Consider the following 21,823-nt stretch of genomic DNA (forward strand, 5'->3'; position numbering starts at 1 on the left):
TAGTTCCCGATGGGCGTACCCCTAAGAACTGGCAAGACAAGTGGTTATGGGTGAACCAGGAGTTGATTGGAAGTGGCCACTATCGTGCCAATGTATTCGCTGATACCATTCCTAAGATTTTCCCCACAACCAGGGTGTTGCCGATTATCTGAAGAGTGTGCAGGTATCCGTCGAAGATTACTCTGAGGCGCTTCTTTCTGGTGTGGGGATGAGTCCTTCTTGGAGGCGGCGTGGCAAGATGGCGGTGTTCTTCTCCGTTGTTGATGGTCAGTGTAGTATCTTCCCCTTTTTCTTTTCTTCTTTCTCCTCGTTGCTTCCATGTTTTTAATATCTCCATTCTGCTTTCCCCAGGCACTGAGTCTTCTTTGTGTATGGATGAGGTGCTGCGTAAGCGCTATCGGGGCAAACTGGAGTTTCGTGAGGTAGACCTGGTCGATAGCCTTCCCCCTCCTCCCCGGGCAGACCGGCTTGCTCTAACCACTGCTCCTCCTATTCCTCCAGTAAGCTCATCGGTGTCCAAGGAGGATCTGTTGCGTGCCCGCCCCATCTCCTCTGTCATGCCTCTGGGCAGCGCTCCCTCTTCCTCCCTGGAGGACAGTGAAGATAGCAAAGAAGGTGTCATCGTTGATGTTCGGCGGATGCAGGCAAAACGGAAAGCTATGCAAGCCATGGGCGAGCCGGTTACTGGCGCTCCCCCTGCCACCAAGAGAGTACATACTAGGCGCAACTTTTCTCGCCTGCTGAGTTCGATGAGTTCCGCACCAGAGAGTTCCACATCCGCTGGCGTGGTTGTGATTCCCGATGATGACGTGCAACAGTCTGAGGGAGTCGGCAGGGTGACTGAACAGCCCGTTATTTCAGATTTTTCTTCCATTCCTTGTCCAACTATTTGCTTTGCTCCCTCCAAGGTTTCCCCGGCGAAAGGCTTTGGCCCTCATGGACCGGTTACAGTTTCCAATGACAGTGGCCCTGGTGATGGTGCTTCTGGGTCTATAGTCTTTTTGCCATCTTGGGATCTTCGCGATGATTCTCTTCTGTCTGTTCGTGCCAATGCTCTGGAATTTTCGTGCCACGCCTTCCCTCCAGTTGCGGTTGAGGATATGGAGGCGATGAGTAATCCTGACCTTGCTCACAATATGGCTTACGCTGCTGCACAGGCCATGTTTTATCTTGTTGTAGGTTCCGGGCGTATCCACACCCTTGGCGAGATGGGGGCCACACATGCCACCTGTGGATCGCGTGTGGCTAGTTTGGAGCGTCTTATGAATGAGCTTGGTGATGATCTTCGCTCTTCTGAGAAGAAATGTGAGTTGCTAGCATCCGAGAAGAACATTCTTGATGATGCTAGGGCTGCATTGGAAATCAAGGTCGATTCTCTTACACAAATGAATGAAGGCTTAATGATCCAGGTGGAAAGTCTTGAGCGTGATGCTGTCGATCGCGACAAGCTTGTATCGTCACTGCAGTCAGATGTGGATGCTGTTCGGCGAGACTTGGATTTGTTGTTTCATGTTGGTGTTGTTTGTATTGTTGATAAACTGATAGAGCGTCCTGATTTTACCAACGCCATCAGTCTTATCCACCATGCTGCGTACATGGCTGGGGTCGAGTCTGTTCAGAAGACTTCAGGTGGCGGTGGCAGCGGGGGGTGGTTGTTGGTGCGTCGTCTGTTCGTCCCGTGGTTAGTATAAATGATGCTCTTTTGTCCTTCGCTAGTATGGATCATGCGAGTCTGTTAGGATTGGGGGAGGTGGGTATTGAAGGTTTGCGGGAGTTATGCTCCTTTGGTGGTTCAGAGGGTACGCCTGAGAGTACTGTGGGTCATGAGATGGTGTTGGTGACGGGTGTTGATATGGAAGATGATGGTAAGGATCACGGGTCTGGTGGTGGTGGTGAGCATGATTTTGGGGCAAGTGTTGGTGATGGTAATGTTAGTGAAGTGATTGTGGGTGATGGAGAAGGAGATGGTAGGGCGATTGGAGAAAATGCTGGAAAGAGTGTTGGGGTGGAGGTTGTAATGGGTGAGAAGGATGTTCGCGGGGATAGTCTAGAGTCGTAAGGTTTCTTTTTTCTGTTGGTTTAGTGTTTGATGTTTTTCCGTGTAATGTTTGAACTTATAAAACAATATTTCGCTTTCTTGGATGTACGTTTGGCCTGTTTTAGGCATTATCAGTTGCCTGCTTGTTTTGTTTTGTTTTTTGGCTTGCTCGTTTACTGCGCATTATTCAGGATACACAGCGCCTTGATGCGCCGGGCACTTTGTTTTACCCTTGCTACTATTGGCACACTAAGTGTTTATATTGGACGCACTTAGCGTCCATGATTGGGTTTCGCATGTGATCATTCAGTCATTAGACTAATACACTAAGTATTGGGTTTCGCATGTCATTTCATTAACCGCGGGTTTTTTGAATACACTAAGTGTTGAACTCATGACGCTTAGCATGGTATTTTTAAATACACTAACTATTGGACTCATGTCTCTTAGCATGGAATTATATATACACTAAGTATTGAACTCATGTCTCTTAGCATGGAATTTTAAATACACTAAGTAGTGAACTCATGTCTCTTGGCATGGAATTATATATACACTAAGTATTGAACTCATGTCTCTTAGAATGAACAAATATACTCTAAGTATTCGGGGTACGATATGCTCAATGAGACGTTAACCAACTGGGCTGCCTCCTTTTCTTCCCTTGCCTTAGAAGAAATATTTCTTTAAGTTTCTAGCATTCCATGTTCTTGGAATGGGCCTTCCTTCCATTGTCGCCAACACGTATGCACCGCTCCTATTTGCCTCTTTGACTATGTATGGGCCTTCCCATGTTGGGCCCAACCTTCCTTGAGGTTGGGCTCAGCTTGCTTCGTTTTTCCTCAAAACATATTCACCGACTTTGAAGGCCTTCTCCTTTACCCTTTGGTTGTAATATCTTTATGTTGCCTGTTTATACGTGGCTTGGCGTACACTCGATTCTTCACGCTTCTCCTCTAGGATATCTAGGTTTATCCTCATGTCTTTTACGTTTCTTTCCTAATCTTTGTTGGCCGCCCTCAGTGTGTTCACTGCTACCTCCATGGGAAGCATGGCTTCGGTTCCATACGTCAAGCTGAAAGGGGTTTCCTTTGTGCTTTTTTGTGGTGTAGTTTTGTATGACCACAGCACCATTGGTATCTCTTCTGCCCAATTCCCCTTTGATTTGCCCGACCTCTTCTTAGTCCCATTGACAATGGTTTGGTTGGACACCACCGTTTGGCCGTTCGCTTGAGGATATGCCACCGATGTGAAGCGTTGGCTTATCCCTTTGGCGGTGCACCAATCTCTGAACGGGTTCTCAGCAAACTGCAAGCCATTGTTGTTGTTGAGAACCTTAGGTGTTCTGAATCTTGTCATGATGTTTTTCCATACGAATTTTATCATGTGCCTCCCAGATATGCACGACAGAGGCTCAGCTTCAATCCACTTTGTGAAGTAGTCCACAGCTACCACCAGGTACATTAGTTTCCCTGGTGCTTCTGGGAATGGACCCGCTATATCTATGCCCCACTGGTAGAAAGGCCATGGGCTGGATATGTTGCTTAGCGGGGCCAAGGGGTTTTCCTGGACTGGGGCATAAGACTGACATTCCCCACATTTCCTGGTTACTTCTATGGCATCCTGCTGTATCATTGGCCAGTATATTCCCATTCTTAACACCTTGCCCGTCAAGGCTCTCACCCCTTCGTGTGCACCCACCTGTCTTGAGTGTGCCTCCTGCAATATCTCTACCCCCTTGGCCTGATCCACACATTTTAACCGTGGAGACGTGAACCCCTTCTTGTACAATTCTCCATTTACCATTGCGTATGAGGGCGCCTTTATACGTATTTTCCTGGCTTCATCATGATCGTCCGGCATCACTCCTCTTTGGAGGTATTCCCGGTACGGTGTCATCCATGTGGGTCCAGCAGGGGTTAGGGTGTTCACTTGTTGCTCATCTATACTCCTTTCTCGAAGTACCTCTACTAAAACTTTCTTTGATAAGTGGTCAAAGCATGTGGACGCCAGCTTACTCAAAGCGTCTGCCCTATTGTTTTCACTTATGGGTATCTGCTTGATTGTAAACCGACCGAATGATCCTACTAGCTGTTTCACCATCTTTACATATTTTCCCATTCTGTCATCTCTTACCTCGAAACTTCCATTGACTTGGTTTGGTGCTAACCTCGAGTCGGTTAAGGCTGTTACGGCTTTTGCACCCATCTGCTTGGCTAACCGTAATCCTGCAAGGAGTGCTTCTTACTCCGCTTCGTTGTTTGATGTATGGAAGTCGAAGCGGAGGGCATAGTTTACCTCCTCTCCTTCTGGGCTAGTAAAGATCAGCCCCGCCCCCGAGCCTTTCCTACTGGATGCTCCATCCGTATATAGGGTCCATGAACCATGGTCAGCCGAGGCCTCTTCAACTACCCACACCTTCTCTTTCGTCGGGTTCCCTCCGTCTGGAATCTCCAGTAAGAAGTCGGCCAGCGCCTTCCCTTTGATGCTCGTTCTTGGGCGGTAGTCTATGTTGTGTTCCCCCAACTCAATTGCCCACTTGGGCAGCCGGCCTGACGTCTCTGGTTTGATCAAGATCTGCTTAATGGGGAAGCTCGTGAATACCTCGATTTGGTGTGCCTGGAAATATCGCCTTAGTCGTCTTGCGGTGTAGATGAGTGCTAATAACAACTTTTCCAGCGTGGAATAGTTGAGTTCTGGTCCTTGCAGTGCTCTACTAACAAAGTACACCGGCCTCTGTTCCCCTTCCCTTTCCATAGCCAATACCGAGGATATCGCTTCGCCTGACGTTGAAAGATACACTTGTAACGTTTTTCCAGGGATAGGGGTGGCCAGAGTCGGCAGCTCGTGTAGCACTTCCTTGATTTTCTGGAGCGCCTTTCCTGCCTCATTCGTCCACTGGAAGTTGTTCTTCTCAATGCACCCCTTTAAGGTGTGGAACAATGGCATGGCCTTGTCAGCGGATTTCGAAATGAACCTGCTTAGAGCTATAAGCTTCCCGTTTAGACCCTGTGCATCTCGGAGGGAGTTTGGGGTTGGCGTCCCGGTGAACTCGTCAACCTTGGTCGGGCTAGGCTGGACGCCTTGTCTGGTGACATAGTATCCTAGGAATTGTCCCTCTTCCACTCCAAACGTGCACTTGGCTGGGTTTAGCTTCATCTTGACCGCTTCTAATGTCTAGAAAGTTTCCTCAATGTCTTGCAGTATCTTTTCCTCATTCGGACTTTTAATTACCATACCGTCAACATACACTTCGATGTTTCTTCCAATGTGCTTAGCGAATATCGAGTCAACCAGATGTTGATATGTTGCCCCAGCGTTCTTTAATCCGAAAGGCATCTTAGTGTAGCAGAAAGTGCCATGATCTGTATAGAAGGCAGTTTTCTCTTCGTCTTCCTTGCTCATCAAAATCTGGTGATACCCCTTATATGCGTCCAAAAAGCATTTCAATTTAAATCCCTGTAGCGATTCTACTTTCTGATCGATCTCCGAGAGGGGGTAGCAGTCCTTAGGGCACGCCTTGTTTAGATCGGAGAAGTCTATGCACATACGCCACGATCCATCCTGTTTGCGAACCATAACTGGGTTCGCAATCCACGTTGGGAATATTGCCTCCCTTAATATCCCGACCTCCGTCAGCTTAGTCACTTCTGCATTAATCGCCCTATTATGGTCTCCCCCCTGGACCCTCTTCTTCTGCTTAACTTCTTTTACTCCTGGCCTGATCATCAGTTTGTGTTCAATGACCTTCCTTTCTACTCCCACCATGTCTGTAGGAGTCCATGCGAACACATGTTTGTAGCGTTTGAGCAAGTCGACCAGCGCTCCTCTCGTGTGATGTGGGAGGTCACATCCAACGCTGATCGGATGATCAAGGTGTCTTTCATTGAGTACTTCCTTCCCCTTTATGGGACTGCCCCTGGGTCTTTTGGACCCTTTGGTTATTTCTGTTGGCTTCATGACTGTATGGCATTGCAATTCTTTGGGTGGAGTGGCCAGTATCATGGCCTCGCCTTTTGGTGTGTCGAATTTCATGATCCCATGCATGGTTGATGGTACTGCCCCTAGCTTCAAGAGGGCTGTCCTTCCTATGATGATATTGTGCTCTGCTGAATGTCGGATGACCACAAAGTCTATCAAGGCAGTTTTCTTTCGCTGCTTCTTATGGCTAGTGATTGTCAGGGGAAGATGGATTGTGCCCAGCGGCCACAGGCTATGGCCGGTGAATCCCACCAGTCTACCAGTCGTAGGTCGCAAGTTATCTTTCCAGTGATCTGGGAGGAGTCCGAAACAATGCTCATAGATGATGTCTGTTGAACTCCCGGTGTCGACATAGACCCTATGGATAGTCACGTCTCTGATAGATGCTTGTATTATCAGCGGGTTGTCACCTCTCCAACCATCCGGCCGGGGATCCTGAATGGAGAACGTGAGTGCGCGTGCTGAAGGTTTAATGGTCGTTTGCTCTCACCGTTGTTCCTCCCTACTTCTTTTGCTGCGTATCATGAATATCTCCCTGAGCTGAACCCTTTCGCGGGGTGGAACCTTGGCCTTCTCAACATCAAACTTGGCGCGTAGGCTTCGCGCCACCTCCACCAAATCTCCTTTGAGTTGTTTCTCCTCCATCTCCTTCTTTAGTACCAAACAGTTAACCGTATCATGCGTCTTAATTTTGTGGTATTCACAGTACCGAATCTTGGGTGACTTCGCCGGTTGCTGTTTCTCAGACACCGCGTACACTTCTGGGCGACGACCCCGTCTGTCGTCTTTAACAAATGGTCGAAAATGCACCAGTGGTCTTCTTGCCTGGCCATAGTGTCTTTCTCCCCCTCGGAAGTCCGTATGACTCGGGTGGTGATGCCTGGTCGTCATGGCATTCAAGTAGGCTTGCTTAGCTGCTTCACCATCCTCCTGCCGTAGATATCGCTCTACCCTTTCTTTCAACTCGGCTCGTGTTAAGGGCTTCTTTCCCATGAGTTTTTGCGACAAAGGGCCTGGCAGGAGTCCCCACGTGAAGGCTCCGGCTATAAGGCCTTCGTCATGCCCTGGTACATCCAGCGTGGCATTTGTGAATCTTGTAAAGTATTCTCGCATAGTTTCCCCCTCTCTTTGTTTACAGCCGATAATGGAATGAGAGTCCCCCTTGAATTTGCGTAACTGCATGAAGTTTGTGAGGAAAAGATACTTGAGCTGAGCGAAGTTTAAAATATTGGCTGGCTGTAGCGTTTTGAACCACGTGCTGGCGTTGCCCACGAGTGTCGTTGGGAAGTATGTGCACCAGAACTTCTCGTTAAGCTTTAGCGACGTCATCGTCCATTCATATGTGTCGATGTGACTGTCCGGGTCGGTGGTTCCATTATACGTTTTAAGTGTTGGGAGTTTTGCGGTATTTGGTATCTCATAATCCAATAGCTCTTTGACGAATGGAGACGTTACGCTTCGGGAAAAACCATCGTGGCCTGGGATAGTCGACATCCCCTGCTGGTATTGGGAGTTCATACCATGCGGTGGTGGTGTAAGGTAGCCCGGACTTGGTCCATAAAAGGGGTATGGCTGGAATGGTAACTGGAGGGGATAACTAGTGGAGAAAGGGTGTATGGATGTAGCGGGGCTGATCGTTACTGGCTGCTGCAAGTTGTTGTTGACAAGTATAGTCGGTCCGATCCATGTACCGGCCGTCGTGTAAATGGGTGGTGAGTTACTCATCATGGTTTGCGCCAACGGTGGTAATAGGGTTGTGGAACTCTGTCCACCCGTCATCTGAAATGGCGAAGGTGTTGCAAACGGTGGCGGCATGTTGAAAATGTGACTCGACGGGGGTGTTGTCAAGTGGATTGCTCGTGTCTGTTGCAGCGATGGCGCGAAGAACGGCGACATCTAAAGCTGTGTAGACGGGAGTAGCTCCACCGGAGATGTTTCTTGCTGAGGAAATGACGGTTGTGAAATGTTTCCGGTGTCTGTTGTAGAACTTCATTCGTCCAAAACGGCCCTGCTGGTCGTTGCAGGCAGTGGTGTTTTTTCCAACGTCGTCATGGGACGTATGGGACTAGTTGGTTGTCCCTCGCTACCGTTGGACACCATTGTTGCTTGTTTTCGTGCTTTTTGCTTGTGTTCTTCGTCTCACAAATGGATGGCACCAAATGATGGAACCTTGTCCCTCGTAAGACCTTGCTGCTGCTTCAGCTGAATTCTTCTTGGTTACCTAGTCACCGCTGCAAGATCACGGAGAACGAGGGTCGTCAGCCGTTTTCCGGGAGGAGCTCCCGGAAGAACGCTCCAACGGTCAAGTTAGAGGATGATTTAGGGTTTGTGTATGCGTTCTCTAGAGGGGCCAAAGAACTAACCTCGCTAGTCTGAGAATGCATCCTTTTATACCTAGCGCTCCTGCCTGGTCCGTACCAGACAGGATCGCTTTTTGAGGAGACAGGATCAGAGGCGCTGATTGGAGGGTCGTGCGCCCTCAACCGCTAGGGCGCTCTCATTGGCTCTGACGGTAATGCTCTGATCCCACTGTTTGTCTCCTGACCGTACCTTTTGTCTTGGAGCAAGGAGCGTCACTTGGCGGGCACGAGCCTTCCACCTGGGCGTTCCGCTCCCGAGGGTGCGAGCGGGTGTTGAGCCTACTGGGTTGGGCCTGGCTGGTGTGCCCGGCTCTAGGGCTTGGACGCAGCTCTGTTGTGCTGCCCTAGGCATACCATCATCGCTAAACACACGCTACCCTCCAGTAGACCTATCATAAGCTCCTCACTGCTACCTACTCATTCTCGAAATAACTCATGGTAGCAGTAATCTCCTAGGCTAAGGCATCACAAATCAGGCCACTCTAGTCCTAGATATGAATACCTAGCCTACTCTAGCATGCATAACATATCACATAATATCTCATAACACACAATGTAAGGGTATTTTAGGAAATCGTCGTTCGGGCGTTGGTTGATCGTACACACTGTTCCTTTCTTCTTTTCTCAAAATCTTTGACTCTTTTAGAAAAAATGTTCCTTTTATGAAAAAATTTCTCAAATCCTCAGTTTGAGTTCAGATACGCCCGAAGGTGCATTCGAATCCCTCAAACCAATGCTCTGATACCAACTTGTGACAACGTGATAATTTAAAACAATTTTTTATTTTTCAAACATAACATATCTCATATAAATCATCTCAACTCAAGTGTATCAAATGTTATCACGGTAAAACATATCCCAGAATCTCAAATAGAAAATCCTCTGTCAGTGTGTACAAATCATGTCGGCGCCTTCCCGTGATCCTCGCTAGTACCTGAAACACATCTCACATAACACGGTAAGTATAAATACTTAGTGAGTTCCCCAAAATACCACATACAACACATAAGCCACTCAAGGCTATAACTCGGTAAGACCCTTCGGTCAATGTGTCTCAGCGGGACCCTCCAGTCCCGTAGCGCGTTGGACCCTCTGGTCCGGTCTAAATCGTTGGACCCTCCGGTCCGGTCTGGTTGAGGACCCTCTAGCCTCGTAAGTCGTTGGACCTCCGGTCCGGTCTAATATCACATAGCCTACATAAATCACAAAGCACAAAATCTCAAGCAAGCACATAACACGTAAGACCCTACTGTCTTCACATAGATACCACTCTAGGTAATGTATAGTGAGAAGACTCACCTCGTAAGAGGTCTAGAAAACTCTCGTGCTCGAATCCCCGATCTAGCCTCTGCCTATCAAAATGATAACATCTCTAATCAATACACTCCTTACATCCACCTCTTTAAGAATGGGTAGAAGACTATTCTACCCCTCCCTGACCTCTCTTAAATCAGTTTGACCAACCCTAAGGTCAACTGAAGTCAACTCAGTCAACGGTCCAACTTTGACCAAACTCGCTGAGTGCACTCGGGTGACTCAGCGAGTCCATGTGTGTCCTCTGACTCCTCCTAAGTGCTCACTCAACTCGTTGAGTTAACCTCTCAACTCAACGGGTTACCACTGATCACGAATCAGATCCGACTCGTTGAGTCCTCTCATGGACTCGGCGAGTTTCCTCCATGGCATTACTCATTTGACCTTTTGAGGTCAGATCTGTTTCTCTAACTTATAGATCTGCCCTTCTAACACCCAAATCATGTAAAGGTCTGAACGTGGTGTCCATGCATGGTGTATCTTGCATTATATACCATAGAAACCCCATTAATGCTTCCTAGCTTCAAAACCCTATGATTACTCGACTAAAGCTTCATACTTTCTAGCTCTAGACCTAGAAAGGTCCAGATCTATAACAAAACTTGAAAGAGGGATTTGATGCACTCAAGACCCCAAAAATGAAGTGGTTCAAGCCCTAACCCCAAAAATAGAATCTACACAATAGGGAAGAAGAGGGGTTCGATTTGGTACCTCAGAATGAAGATCCTTGCTTGAATAACTTAGAACAACAACCTCCTCTGGTCCTTCTTGCTGGAACTCTTCTCCTCTTTTGCAAAATCACACCAAATAGCTCAAGATAGCTCTTTCTCTCACTTTACACACTCAAGCTCGCTGGGGTTCTCTCTTCTGGAAAGGTAGCCACAATTTAAGGCCATAAGTGCCTTTAAATAGGGCTCGGGCCCAAAATTTAGGGTTTCTGCCAACAACACGGACTCGTCGAGTCAGCTCACCGACTCGTCGAGTCCATTCATTAATCTGAAGCATCAGTCGCGGCCTTACTCAACGAGTTGGGGCGTCAACTCGTCGAGTCACTCCTCATATATCAAAAATAAATACTCAGATTGTCATACATGGAAATCCGGAAGTTACAATCTTGATCTTCAAGAGCTTAGTGCCCCAATTGTTGCACCTCTAGCAAGTCACAAACACCAAATATCAATTGGAAGAATATGAGAGAGAGAGAGAGAGACTTAAATCAGCTAGGGCATCCTCTTAGGGTTTCACTAGCCGATTTCAGGGATCCAGGGAGTTCCTTATATAGTTGAGTTGTTAGGGTTTCAGGTAAAACCCTAATCTAACTTCTTAATCCTTAAGCAGCCCAGTAGATCCTTCAAGAAGCTCCATATGGACGAAATCTATGTAGGCTTCCACCTAGAATTTTTGCATCCCTTCCATTGGGATCCACAAGCCCAAATTGTAACTATCTTATAATTACAATAACAGTCCCCTTAATTTTATTAGTCTCTTTTGATCAACAAATTAATTTTTGACCAATACTAATTAAATAATATGATTTCTCAATTAATATATTATTCTTATAATATATTAATAAATCACAATTAACCTTTTTATCCATAATTCATCCTATCAAATTGTTATGGTGAAGGCAACCCAAAAGGACCATGCTACTATCGGTTCAAGTACATACCAATTATAGTTATGGGCTTAGACACCTAATCCAACAGAAAAGTCATCTGGGTTGACTCAGTTGAGTACATCCAGCATACTCAGCTTGTACGCTTAGCATATTCAAGATCCACAATCGGGCATCTCATCGTGTACGTGTGATGTACGCCAATGTATGTCCAACATACGCTGGCTAACTTCACTTCTTCTTTTTAAGAGCTTATTCCATTAAGTCTTTTCGACCAAAGGCAAATCTAGTCCCAAAATAACATTTTAAGTCATAAAGTTTCCAACTTTATGACTTGCATCGATAGGAAGTGCTCAATACCAAAAACCCTAATTTCTTAACTCACTAAGACATCTTAGAGCAAGAATGGAGGAAAACTAAGGACCAAGATTACATTTTTATGGTTCCTAATAGCTTTATAATGGATAAAGTTTCCAACTTTATCCATTAGAATGGTCCAAATAACCAAGTTCTTTTTTCTTTAAGTCTCAAAGGGACCAAAAGAGCATCTTTTTCAACTTAATCCATTAAGTCCAAGTCTCAAACCTTTAGATCTGAATCAATATGATGTTTAGATGGATAAAGTTTCCAACTTTATCCATAACAAGGTCACAAAATTTTAAGATCTAAACTTTATGCACTAAAGTGACCAAAAGCTCATATCACCCAAGACTAGCTAGATCTATCAAATACATCATCAAGATTCAATCTTTATACCTCTAGAAGAAAGATCAAGGTGAACAAAGTCTATATCTACAAGATCCAATGCAACCAACACTTCTCCAATGAGCTCTTTCTTCTCCAAAAGGCACCAAGACCACTCCAAAGCACTTAAAAACGCCTTCTTTTTTGCTCATAAGGCTTAAACTAGTGTTAGGGTTTCAATGGAGAGTGTTGGAGAGGTGGAGGCTGAGAATGGAATGGGTTTGGGGAAGTTAAGGAGGTTAAATAGGGCTCAAACCATGAAAATAGGTTTTGCGAAATGATCGTGTAAGCCCAGCGTACTCAGGGATACCCTAGTATGCCTCGCGTATGCGACTTAACCCAAAATCATCCTAACTTCAACCGGTCATAACTTCTTCATTTCAAATCCGATTTCGATGATCTTTATATCCACATAATGGTATTGAGGAGCTCTACAACTCTATCTAATTAATTTTAACTTAAATCACATCGAACTAAAATCTTTAACTCATAAAAGAAGTCTGAAACACCACTTTTCCCATTATACCCTTGGGCTCCGAAGCACAAATCAAATTCTTGGATCACATAATCCACATTATCCATTTCCAAATGGGTCTAAACCTCTCTTTACCCAAAGCCCAAAGCCTTATGATACTTGATCTTCGGGTCACGACCCTAATTCATGAAACGATGTGAAACAAGGTGTTACAAATCTCCTTCACTTAAATTAGATTTCATCCTCGAAATCACTCCTTGTTACTCTCCAGGTGGTCAAATGATCCGGCCAATTCTTTAAGATCCTTGTTGAAATTCAACCACAACATATGATGGCCTTCCAATAATCGAACCCATCCTTAGCAGACTCGCTTACTGACGACGAATGAATGATTTCTCCCTTTAACCTTAACCAATAAAGGATTGCCATAACTACTCACCTCAAGTCCAAGAATCCAATACCTTATCCGTCTTCTCGACATACAAACCGTTCCGAAATACTATCAACATGACCTATATCTGCAATCTGAACCGAAAGAAATCCTTCCGGTCCTAAGTCCTATAGCTGACACTTCTGGTAGACGGAATCCTAACCTTACCTTTGTGTCGAGTCATTATGGATGTCGAATCATTCTTTATTTGGACAAGTTGTTTCTCTTTCGTCACATCCTTATGGATTTCGAGTCATTCTGGTAAAAATATTAAAAATAAAATTCATTATCAATTTCTTTTTCTTCTTATGTGTGAAATTAACAGAGGGTTTTGGAGCACTGTGATGATCAGAATACATAAGTTGTAATGGATGAAATCATGAAAATGGTTTGTAATCTTGCATGAGACCAATATGGAAATGATGTTATTAAGGTACTCACTCACCTTATGAATATATGTTTTTATTTTCTGATTTGAGATTTAGTTAAAAACTATAATATTGTTGGTCTATTATAATTAGCATGTACCCCATGAGCGATCAACTATTGTATACAAGATTGTAGGAAAAACAATGAAAATGAGTCTACAAAAGTTTGCTTCAAATGTTGTTAAGATATGCTTAACTTATGGAACCCCAGATGAACGCCAACTTATTGTAAACAAAATGCTCTGTTCTACTAATGAAAATGAACAGTGACAAGTCTGCAACTTTCATTTTTAGAATATTTTTATTTTTGTAAAATTTACATTTTTCATCATTTTTTAGATTATTTGAATTTTTGCAACATTAAAAAAATATAAAAAGATTAAGTTGTTTTACCATGTGGAAACCCATCAGCTGACTTGAAGTTTCTACAAAAACCAAGGTTTTTAAAAAAGTGGAAACATTGATCAAAATTTTCATCAAGGATCAAAACTTGACTAATTGACTCGTTATTGAAAACGCAAAAATGAATATTATTCACATAAACCATATGTGACTAAATACATATAATCACACGTGATTATATATATATATATATATATATATATATATATATATATATATATATATATATATATAATAACATATGATTTATATGGACAAAATTCAATAATTTTTCTCATGTATTTAATCACATGTGATTATATATATCTAATCAAATATGATTAACTATACAAGAAAAAGTATCAAATATAAAGCATATGTGATTACATATATATACTCAGATATGAATAAATAAACAAGAATAATCACATGTGATTATATGTATTTAATCACATATGATTTATGTGGAAAAGATTTATTTTCGCGTTCTTGATTCAATAGTTGTTCTCGTATATATAATCACATGTGATTATCTGTATCTAATAGCAAATGATTTATATGAACAAAATTCATTTTCGAGTTTTCAATTCAATAATTTTTCTCATGTATTTAATCACATGTGACTATATGTATCTAATCACATATGATTTAATATACAAGAACGAGTATTAAATATAAATCATATGTGATTACATATATATAATCACATGTAATTAAGTAAACAAGAATAACTACTGAAACGAGAACGCGAAAATGAACATTATCCACATAAATTGTATGTGACTAGATATCTATAATCACATGTGATTATATTTATTTAATCACATATGATTTATCTATACTAGATTAATTTTTGTGTTATCGATTCAATAATTATTTCTAGTGTATTTAATCACATGTGATTATATGAAAAAATGAATCGTGTCTATATATGGTTGGTGGTGGTTGTGAGTGGTGGTGGTGGTGAAGTGTGGTATGGGTGATAGGTGGTGGTGGGGGTGGTTGTTGTGGGTGACAATGAAGGGTGATTGTGGTAGATCACGGACCTTTCACAGATCTGGTGAAACAAGATATGAGAGGTGGTTAGAGGAGAAGAGGAAGTGAAGTAGTTTCATAGAGTTCGGAAAAGTAGTGTTCCGACGGTGGTCCAGTTGACCTTCAATTAAGGCGGTCCGGCGGACGGCGGCGGTCGATGGCAAAGTTGATCTGATTGGTATTGGTGGAGTAGCTTCACATGGCATGTAATATTATGGAAAGAGAAATTGATTAATTAGGTGGGGTGTAGGTAGCATGTGGCAGGTGTCACGTATTTTTTTTTCAAAATAATATTATTAAATATTAAATGAATAATTAACATATTTTAAAATGAGTGGTTTTAACCACTTGGGTTGTGGTGACTTGGTAAGGCATGTGGAAGATATGGTGGATAACCTATTGACCCATGTTCAAATCCTGGCACTACTAAGCCCTTGTGGCCATGGAGGTTCGCCTGCAGTGACTCCAGGGCATGAGGCAAAGCTTCATGTTTGCAGCGGGGGATTAGTCGGTGCGCGAAAGCTGGCCCGGAAACCCTCGTTAGGGAAGTTCCCTTTCCAAAAAAAAAATGAGTGGTTTTGTTCTCAAATTAAAAATAGCTTTAACAACATTATGCACACATTATGCGTTTACTATGCTCTTCCAACCACAAGCTTTCATCAATGATTGCACAGCCCTTGAGAAGGAAAGAAGGTGGAATATTATATCAACACGCTAAAATGGAAAATAGAAGTGTGGATCACACACACACACATACACACACACACACACACACACACACATATATATATATATATATATATATATATATATATATATATATATATATATATATATATATATATATATATATATATATCAAGCATCGGGTAGCTCTTGTTCTACTACATCAAGTTAAATCTTCATTTTCTCTGGTCTAGCAAGATGACATGGACATCTCCTGAAGACGCCATGTCATGGGTGGGATTGTATATTTGCCTAGCATCTCTGGTTTGCACTCTAGCAATGGTAGCAGATGTTTTTCGAGGCTTTGGACAATGGAAACTCTGGTTTCCATGCAGATTTTTCACTATCAATGCTGCTTCTATCACGCTGATAGCAATAACAACAAAGCTACTAGTCGATCTGAGCACCAACGTGTCTGACAATCATGAGAATATAGCAAAGTGTGTCAGCATTATGTTCTTGATCACCATGTTAGCCAACTTTCTCCCATCTTTAGGGCTTATGAATGACAAGGAACTTCTGCTGAATACGGTGGCCTTGTGTATCCTCATACTTACCATTAATGTAAATATGTGGATTCAAGTTATTGTTGCTCAGTCGAGTTTGGTAAGCTGGACAACAATCTTTTTATTGATTCTTTTAATTCCATGGCCATTTTCGGTAGCCCTGACAGGGTCAGCATCTAGAAGAGCATTACAACAACGATACAAGGAGCTGCACAGTTTAGCTTCTAATGGTCAAGAGATAAAGTTCTCCAGCAAAGGGCTCAAACGTTATGTGAAGCAGTATTGGATGATGGCAGACACCGGTAACCCCCAATTTGTAATTGCTTGTTCAGCGGTGTCTTGTGCTTTTGGGGATGTATGCTTAGTCCTTGCTTTCAATTCAGTTATAATTTTGGTCAACCAGTTTGTTGATATATCAAATTTTCAGAATTATGATTCAGATTATAAGTGGTCAGTCAATGTGATTATTACCTTGCAATCATTAGGGGTGATATTAGGTAGTATAGCACCAATTTTCAGATGTTTAACTACCACAGGTCATTTCAACCTCTCCATGACATGGAGTAAGCATCATATAAACGTGTTCCGAGTCGAGAAGCATTGGATCCAAACACTTCAGCTGTGGAAAAGCAGCCCTGTCCCTAAGCATATCCCAGGTTCCCATTGCAAGAAGGTTTTCCATAAAATCCGAAACTTGATTTTAAACTTTTGTATAGCACTTCAGATAACGATCGTAGTTATATGTAAAACGGAATGTCTTATTCCCAGATTTTTTCTAATCTTATTCTCTTATTGTTACCATTTCGGCAAGTCATACTTGAAAAGGTTTAACGAAGAACCAAATGCATCTAACAGCAATGTGGTATTAGATACGGAAGAATATATGTTCTGCAAATTGAACCGGATGCGAAGCTTTCAAAGAGAATATTACGAAATGCGCTCAACTCTATAACTCGACTTCTTCAAGAGTCTGAAAAGAAAGAGCCAAGGAATCTTATGAAGCTTCTAGAGAAATCTAAAGGATTCATTGGCATAGTAGAGTTCGACAATGATCAAGTTCCACCACTACATCCAGAAGAAGTGCAGAACTGTTGGAGCCTAGTAGCTGTAACATTAACTGCCATTGCTCTTGCACTTCCTGATATTGCAAACTGCCATGTCAATGGGTTGCTTTCAAGTATGAAGGAAGGTCTTCAATTTGTGAGACATGTGGAAGAAAGCCTCAATGCAAATGATGAGCTGGTAAAGGCAAGAAAAGCAGCTAGACATGTGTGGACAAACGTTGAAGTATACTGCAAGTGGCTACAAATTGATCTTCAAAATAAAGCTCATAAAGGAAAAATATCAAAGGAGATTCTTAAATGGTTGGGTGATGAAGCAGCAATAATTGTGATACAGTTGAAGACAAGGAAAAATGTATGTCTGGATCACTCACTTCGTAAGTTCATTGTTGCGAGTTCCATGTATAGAATCAGCCAAACCATACTGCTTCATTGCAATGAGCAAGAAAACTGGCCAACAGATGATGAACTCTTTGAGTTTATATCAATCATAATCGCATATCTGTTATGTGCTTGCTTTACCAACTTACCTCGTGTCATAACTATGAAGTGTCATGACAATGCAATAGAGAAAAGGGAGGAGAGCATCCAAATTGCAGCTCAACTTCTTGGTAGATCCAAAAAGATCCTGAAAATGCTTAAAAAGCGTCAACTTCCCAACTTAGACATGGAGTCGATAGGGTACATTGATAAGTGGCATGCATTATCAAGGAGTCAGATACCCAATTGTTGTTTTTCTTCTGCCAGGAGTCAACTAGCTTTTTCAAGTTCTAGTGAATCTTTGGTAGTAACTATTATTTGACTAGTATGTGTATTTGAAACAAGAATTGTGGTTTATACTTAATGTGAATGATGAATTTCTTTAAACATAGTTAAAAGCTGTATGTGTGCATTCAGCACCTCTCCCGCTAAGTTTATGATGCTACTATAGTTTTTGTGGAAAACAAAGACACTCATTGCTGTCTCAAAAACATATGAAAAATAAGTTTTATACACTACTAGAAACTTGAGTTTCAGCTACAGATTCAGAGAGGGATTTATTCTGTAGAAAATTTTTGGCTTATAGACAGGGAATTGCGAGAGATCTGCGATGGTTTAAACAAGTATTTTATTTATTCAATATATAGCATATTAGATAGGGTTTAGCAAGGGATAAGCTACGGATCTTACAAGTATTTATCGACGCACCCTTATTCATCGGTGATCGGTGGAAAACTAAGTCATTTGGCGAGGGTTCAACGAGGGAAAAAAAATCGTCGACCTTTTGCCATCTGGTATGTGTTTAGCGAGAGAATACCGACAGAGCATACACATGCTATTTTTTTAATTGACGATCTCTCGTAGAAATTGGTGAATCCAATTCCAGTTTCACAGAGTTTGTGTAAGTTTCCGTCCCTCCCAAACCTGCTTTATCACTCCAACTGAACACGCATAACTCTCGAGTTGCAGCTTAACCTAATCTCACCATCTCCGTTCAAACAGATGACGACACCATGGACCTTGCAGCTTCCCAATCCGACAGCCTCCACATTTTTAAAATCTAAAATTATTCTTCGCTAACTTCCAATTTAGATAAATTTCTTGATTTTATTTGCTTTAGTCATATATTAGGTTAGGTTTGGTTCAAATCCACACTATATTACGTTAGGGTTTAATTTCTCAATTTTTCCCCCTTTTTCAATCATCATTCCTCTTATATCCATTGCATCTATATTAAAACAGATACTTAGAATTAGAACTTGATATAGGGCTTGATTGGTTGCTTTAGTCATATATAAGCCTGGTAGCATAAGTTTTGTGCATCAAAGCTTCACCCTGAACCTCTCCTGTCATCTCTATACATGCATCCATAAGCTCTGTAACAAGCCCAACAATATGAAATTATCACATTTTTTATTCCCTTGAGAAATTATTCTATTTGTGTTTTTATTCAAATTATCCCCGGGTTGCACTGCATCATAAATATAAATAATAGAACTTAATATAACATATCTTACTTTAACTAAATCAGATGCAAGAAACATAAATAAAAAAATGTGATAATTTTGGTTACTTTACATACTATTTGTTTCACAGGTGCTTGTCCTTTTGTGTATGACAAGCACTTCTATACTTATTTTTGTAGATAGATCAATAGAAGGGTGACTCTAATGGCAGCTCTACTTATGTAATCAAGGTGTATCAAAAATTCTAAATGGCTTTTCATTTCTTTTGTTCTTGCTAATTTGTAGCATTATCTGTTATGTTTTGAAGGTGAAACTGTTCGCAGATAAGAATCTTATTGGTGCCCACTTGAATGACATGTAAGATCCTTATGCAATCGTCACTTGTGGTACAAAAAAGCACTTTAGGTAAAATTTATAGCAAGATTTGGTCAATTTCAATTAAGAATCTCACTGGTTGCTTCTGTTTTATAGAAATGGTCATTTTTATTGATGTTGATCTGCAACTAAATGGTTCCTGGTTGAAGAAATCCAATGTGGGGAGAAGAATTGGATTTTTCTGTGGATGAACTTCCTGTAAAGGTAAGCTTAGTTGTTATCCACACAACAATTTACACAAATAGCAATGTACTTATGTTGGTTTGTTTATTATAGCATATATATTTTCTTATATTTGAAAAAAAAACTACCCAATTATAGCAATGTCATCCAAATACAAAAACAACTTTGAATGCTATAACTCGGTATATTTTTCAAAGTAAAATTACTTAAATACCCTTATTACCTTTGTTGGTTTAGCCCTCTCCCTGAGAATGTTCTGATAGCACGAGCAATTATAGATGATGCCATTTGGTTTACATTTCTTGAAGGGTAACCAGCAAAACACACGATTTCAACAGTGAAATGCATATCTAGAATCAACTACAATGAAAAAAATGTAGAATTTTTACTGAATATGTTGCTATTTCTTGCATTTAGTCCTTAATTAGTTACCTGTTGTAATCCTTGTGGCTGAAGTTTTGCCACTTCATTTTCTAAAACACCCCAAAAATCTTCTTCATTAGACATCACCCACATTACAACAGTTTCAGTTAGCCTTGCAAGCAACACTTTCTGTATCTTTTCTTTCCCAAGTAACACATCTCCAGCAACTGTTGTTAACTACTGCAGCTTCCGAAATAATGCCTGCATAAACACCACAATTCCCAAAATAAATAAGTGCAAATTTGTAAAACTCAAAAGCATGTAGCTTGTTTAGACAAAAATTCTTCCCTTAAATTACCTGGAAGGGCAAAGAAGGCAAAGGATCAGAATTCCAACTAACATCATCACCTTCACCACATAAATAAATATTTACATCAGGGCGTGTTTTCCCATCTCTTGAATATATAAAATTCAACACATATTGTCTACCGAAATGATCTCTAAGCTTATCCAGTGGATGGTGAAGCTGCTTCCTCTAGTCCTTACAATCTATCCCACTATTCAATAGAGGGGCAGTATTGTCATTTACTGCTTCCTTACTTTCATTTAAAACACTCCATATTGTTGACATAACCATTGGTAACAGCTCTTCTGCAATAGTGAATGCAGTTCCTAAAAGGGCAAATTGTTGGGAATCTGTTTCAGCTTTAAAAGGTACAGCTTCTTTTAACTCCACTAAACTGTCATCTTCAGAAGGTTCAGGTAAAGCTTTTATGAGTTCATCCATGTATTGATCAAAAAGTTTTAGAATTCTTGTTAAAATATTTCCTCCAAAGTGTAACATGACTAGGCGTGTTAGTTGCTCCACTATATCCTGTAAAAATCATAAACAAGTAATATGATGAAAGTAAATTTCTATAATAAACAAATCAGTGAAAGTACATTGCTATTTCTTGCATTCAAATAAAGTCGACTCACTTTGACCATGAAGATGAAACGGGTCCCACTATCAACAAGCATCCCATCAGAAAATATAGCAAAAGTAGACAAAGGAGAGGCACGGCGAGGTGACAATAGCAACATCTCATCATTTCCTGAAAAATAAAAAACTAATTTTCTTGCTCTTCTAAAATTCAATTCAAGAACCTCTTCAATATAAGGCTCCAAAAGCACTAAAAGCACTTTTGACAACTTTAGCACTTTTAAATCACTAAGAGAAGTGATTCAAACTAGCCTGAACACGTACACTTGCATCATATAAAGCTGAAACAGTTTCTGAAGAAGGGGTGTTTTCTTTAACCAATTTCACAAATAACTCAATTTCCCTTTCTGCCCATTGAACAAGTCGGTTGTTGTAAAGTAAATCATCTCCAAATATTGTTCCCATTTCTTTTGTTATTGATGAGATTGTGGACAATATAATGTTGGATAAAGTGGCGGTAAATGTTTCTGGGTAGCACGGGCACGATGGGAGAAAGATTTGGATACTTTTTTGAAGTCGGGCAGCTTTTGACTAGAGAAAAAGATTATGTGCAAGAGGACCTTTTCTTAGTTTTAGTAAACCCAAAACTGCTACTTTCAAAGATGATGTCAACAAGTTGATTTTCAATTAAAGATTTTCGTTTTCAAAATTCATTGGATTGGATAATGAATCAGATGAGGTTTTAAGGTCAGGGTGTTTTCTTTCTTCTGTTTCTTTTTATTGATTTTTTTAATCATTATTCATTTCTTTTTATTAATTTTTTTTAATCATTATTCATTTCTTGACAGATCAATGTGTCATTATTCATTTCTTTTTTGGCCAATGCATCTTTTGATCAATGCATCTTATGATAAACATGTTCTAATGATTCTGTAGGACA

At 41.4% G+C, this 21,823-nt stretch overlaps 2 protein-coding genes and 1 pseudogene across 2 annotated transcripts; 1 reads left to right on the plus strand and 2 right to left on the minus strand.

Annotated features, from left to right (window-relative positions):
* Positions 1–6,505: 6,505 nt before the first annotated feature.
* LOC145055495 (uncharacterized) lies at positions 6,506–7,513 on the minus strand. The gene has a single exon (XM_079003846.1). The coding sequence runs from the start codon at positions 7,511–7,513 to the stop codon at positions 6,506–6,508; it is 1,008 nt and encodes a 335-aa protein (XP_078859972.1).
* Positions 7,514–15,725: 8,212 nt separating this feature from the next.
* LOC145055501 (uncharacterized) lies at positions 15,726–17,896 on the plus strand. Its single transcript, XM_079003854.1, has 2 exons — positions 15,726–16,493; positions 16,889–17,896. The coding sequence occupies exons 1-2, from the start codon at positions 15,726–15,728 to the stop codon at positions 17,894–17,896; spliced, it is 1,776 nt and encodes a 591-aa protein (XP_078859980.1).
* Positions 17,897–19,523: 1,627 nt separating this feature from the next.
* Positions 19,524–21,583, minus strand: LOC145055510 (exocyst complex component EXO84C-like; annotated as a pseudogene).
* Between the last annotated feature and the right edge of the window lie 240 nt (positions 21,584–21,823).

Source organism: Lactuca serriola, chromosome 1, assembly GCF_051521515.1.
Source record: "Lactuca serriola cultivar US96UC23 chromosome 1, Lser_US96UC23_V15, whole genome shotgun sequence".
NCBI lineage: Eukaryota > Viridiplantae > Streptophyta > Magnoliopsida > Asterales > Asteraceae > Lactuca > Lactuca serriola.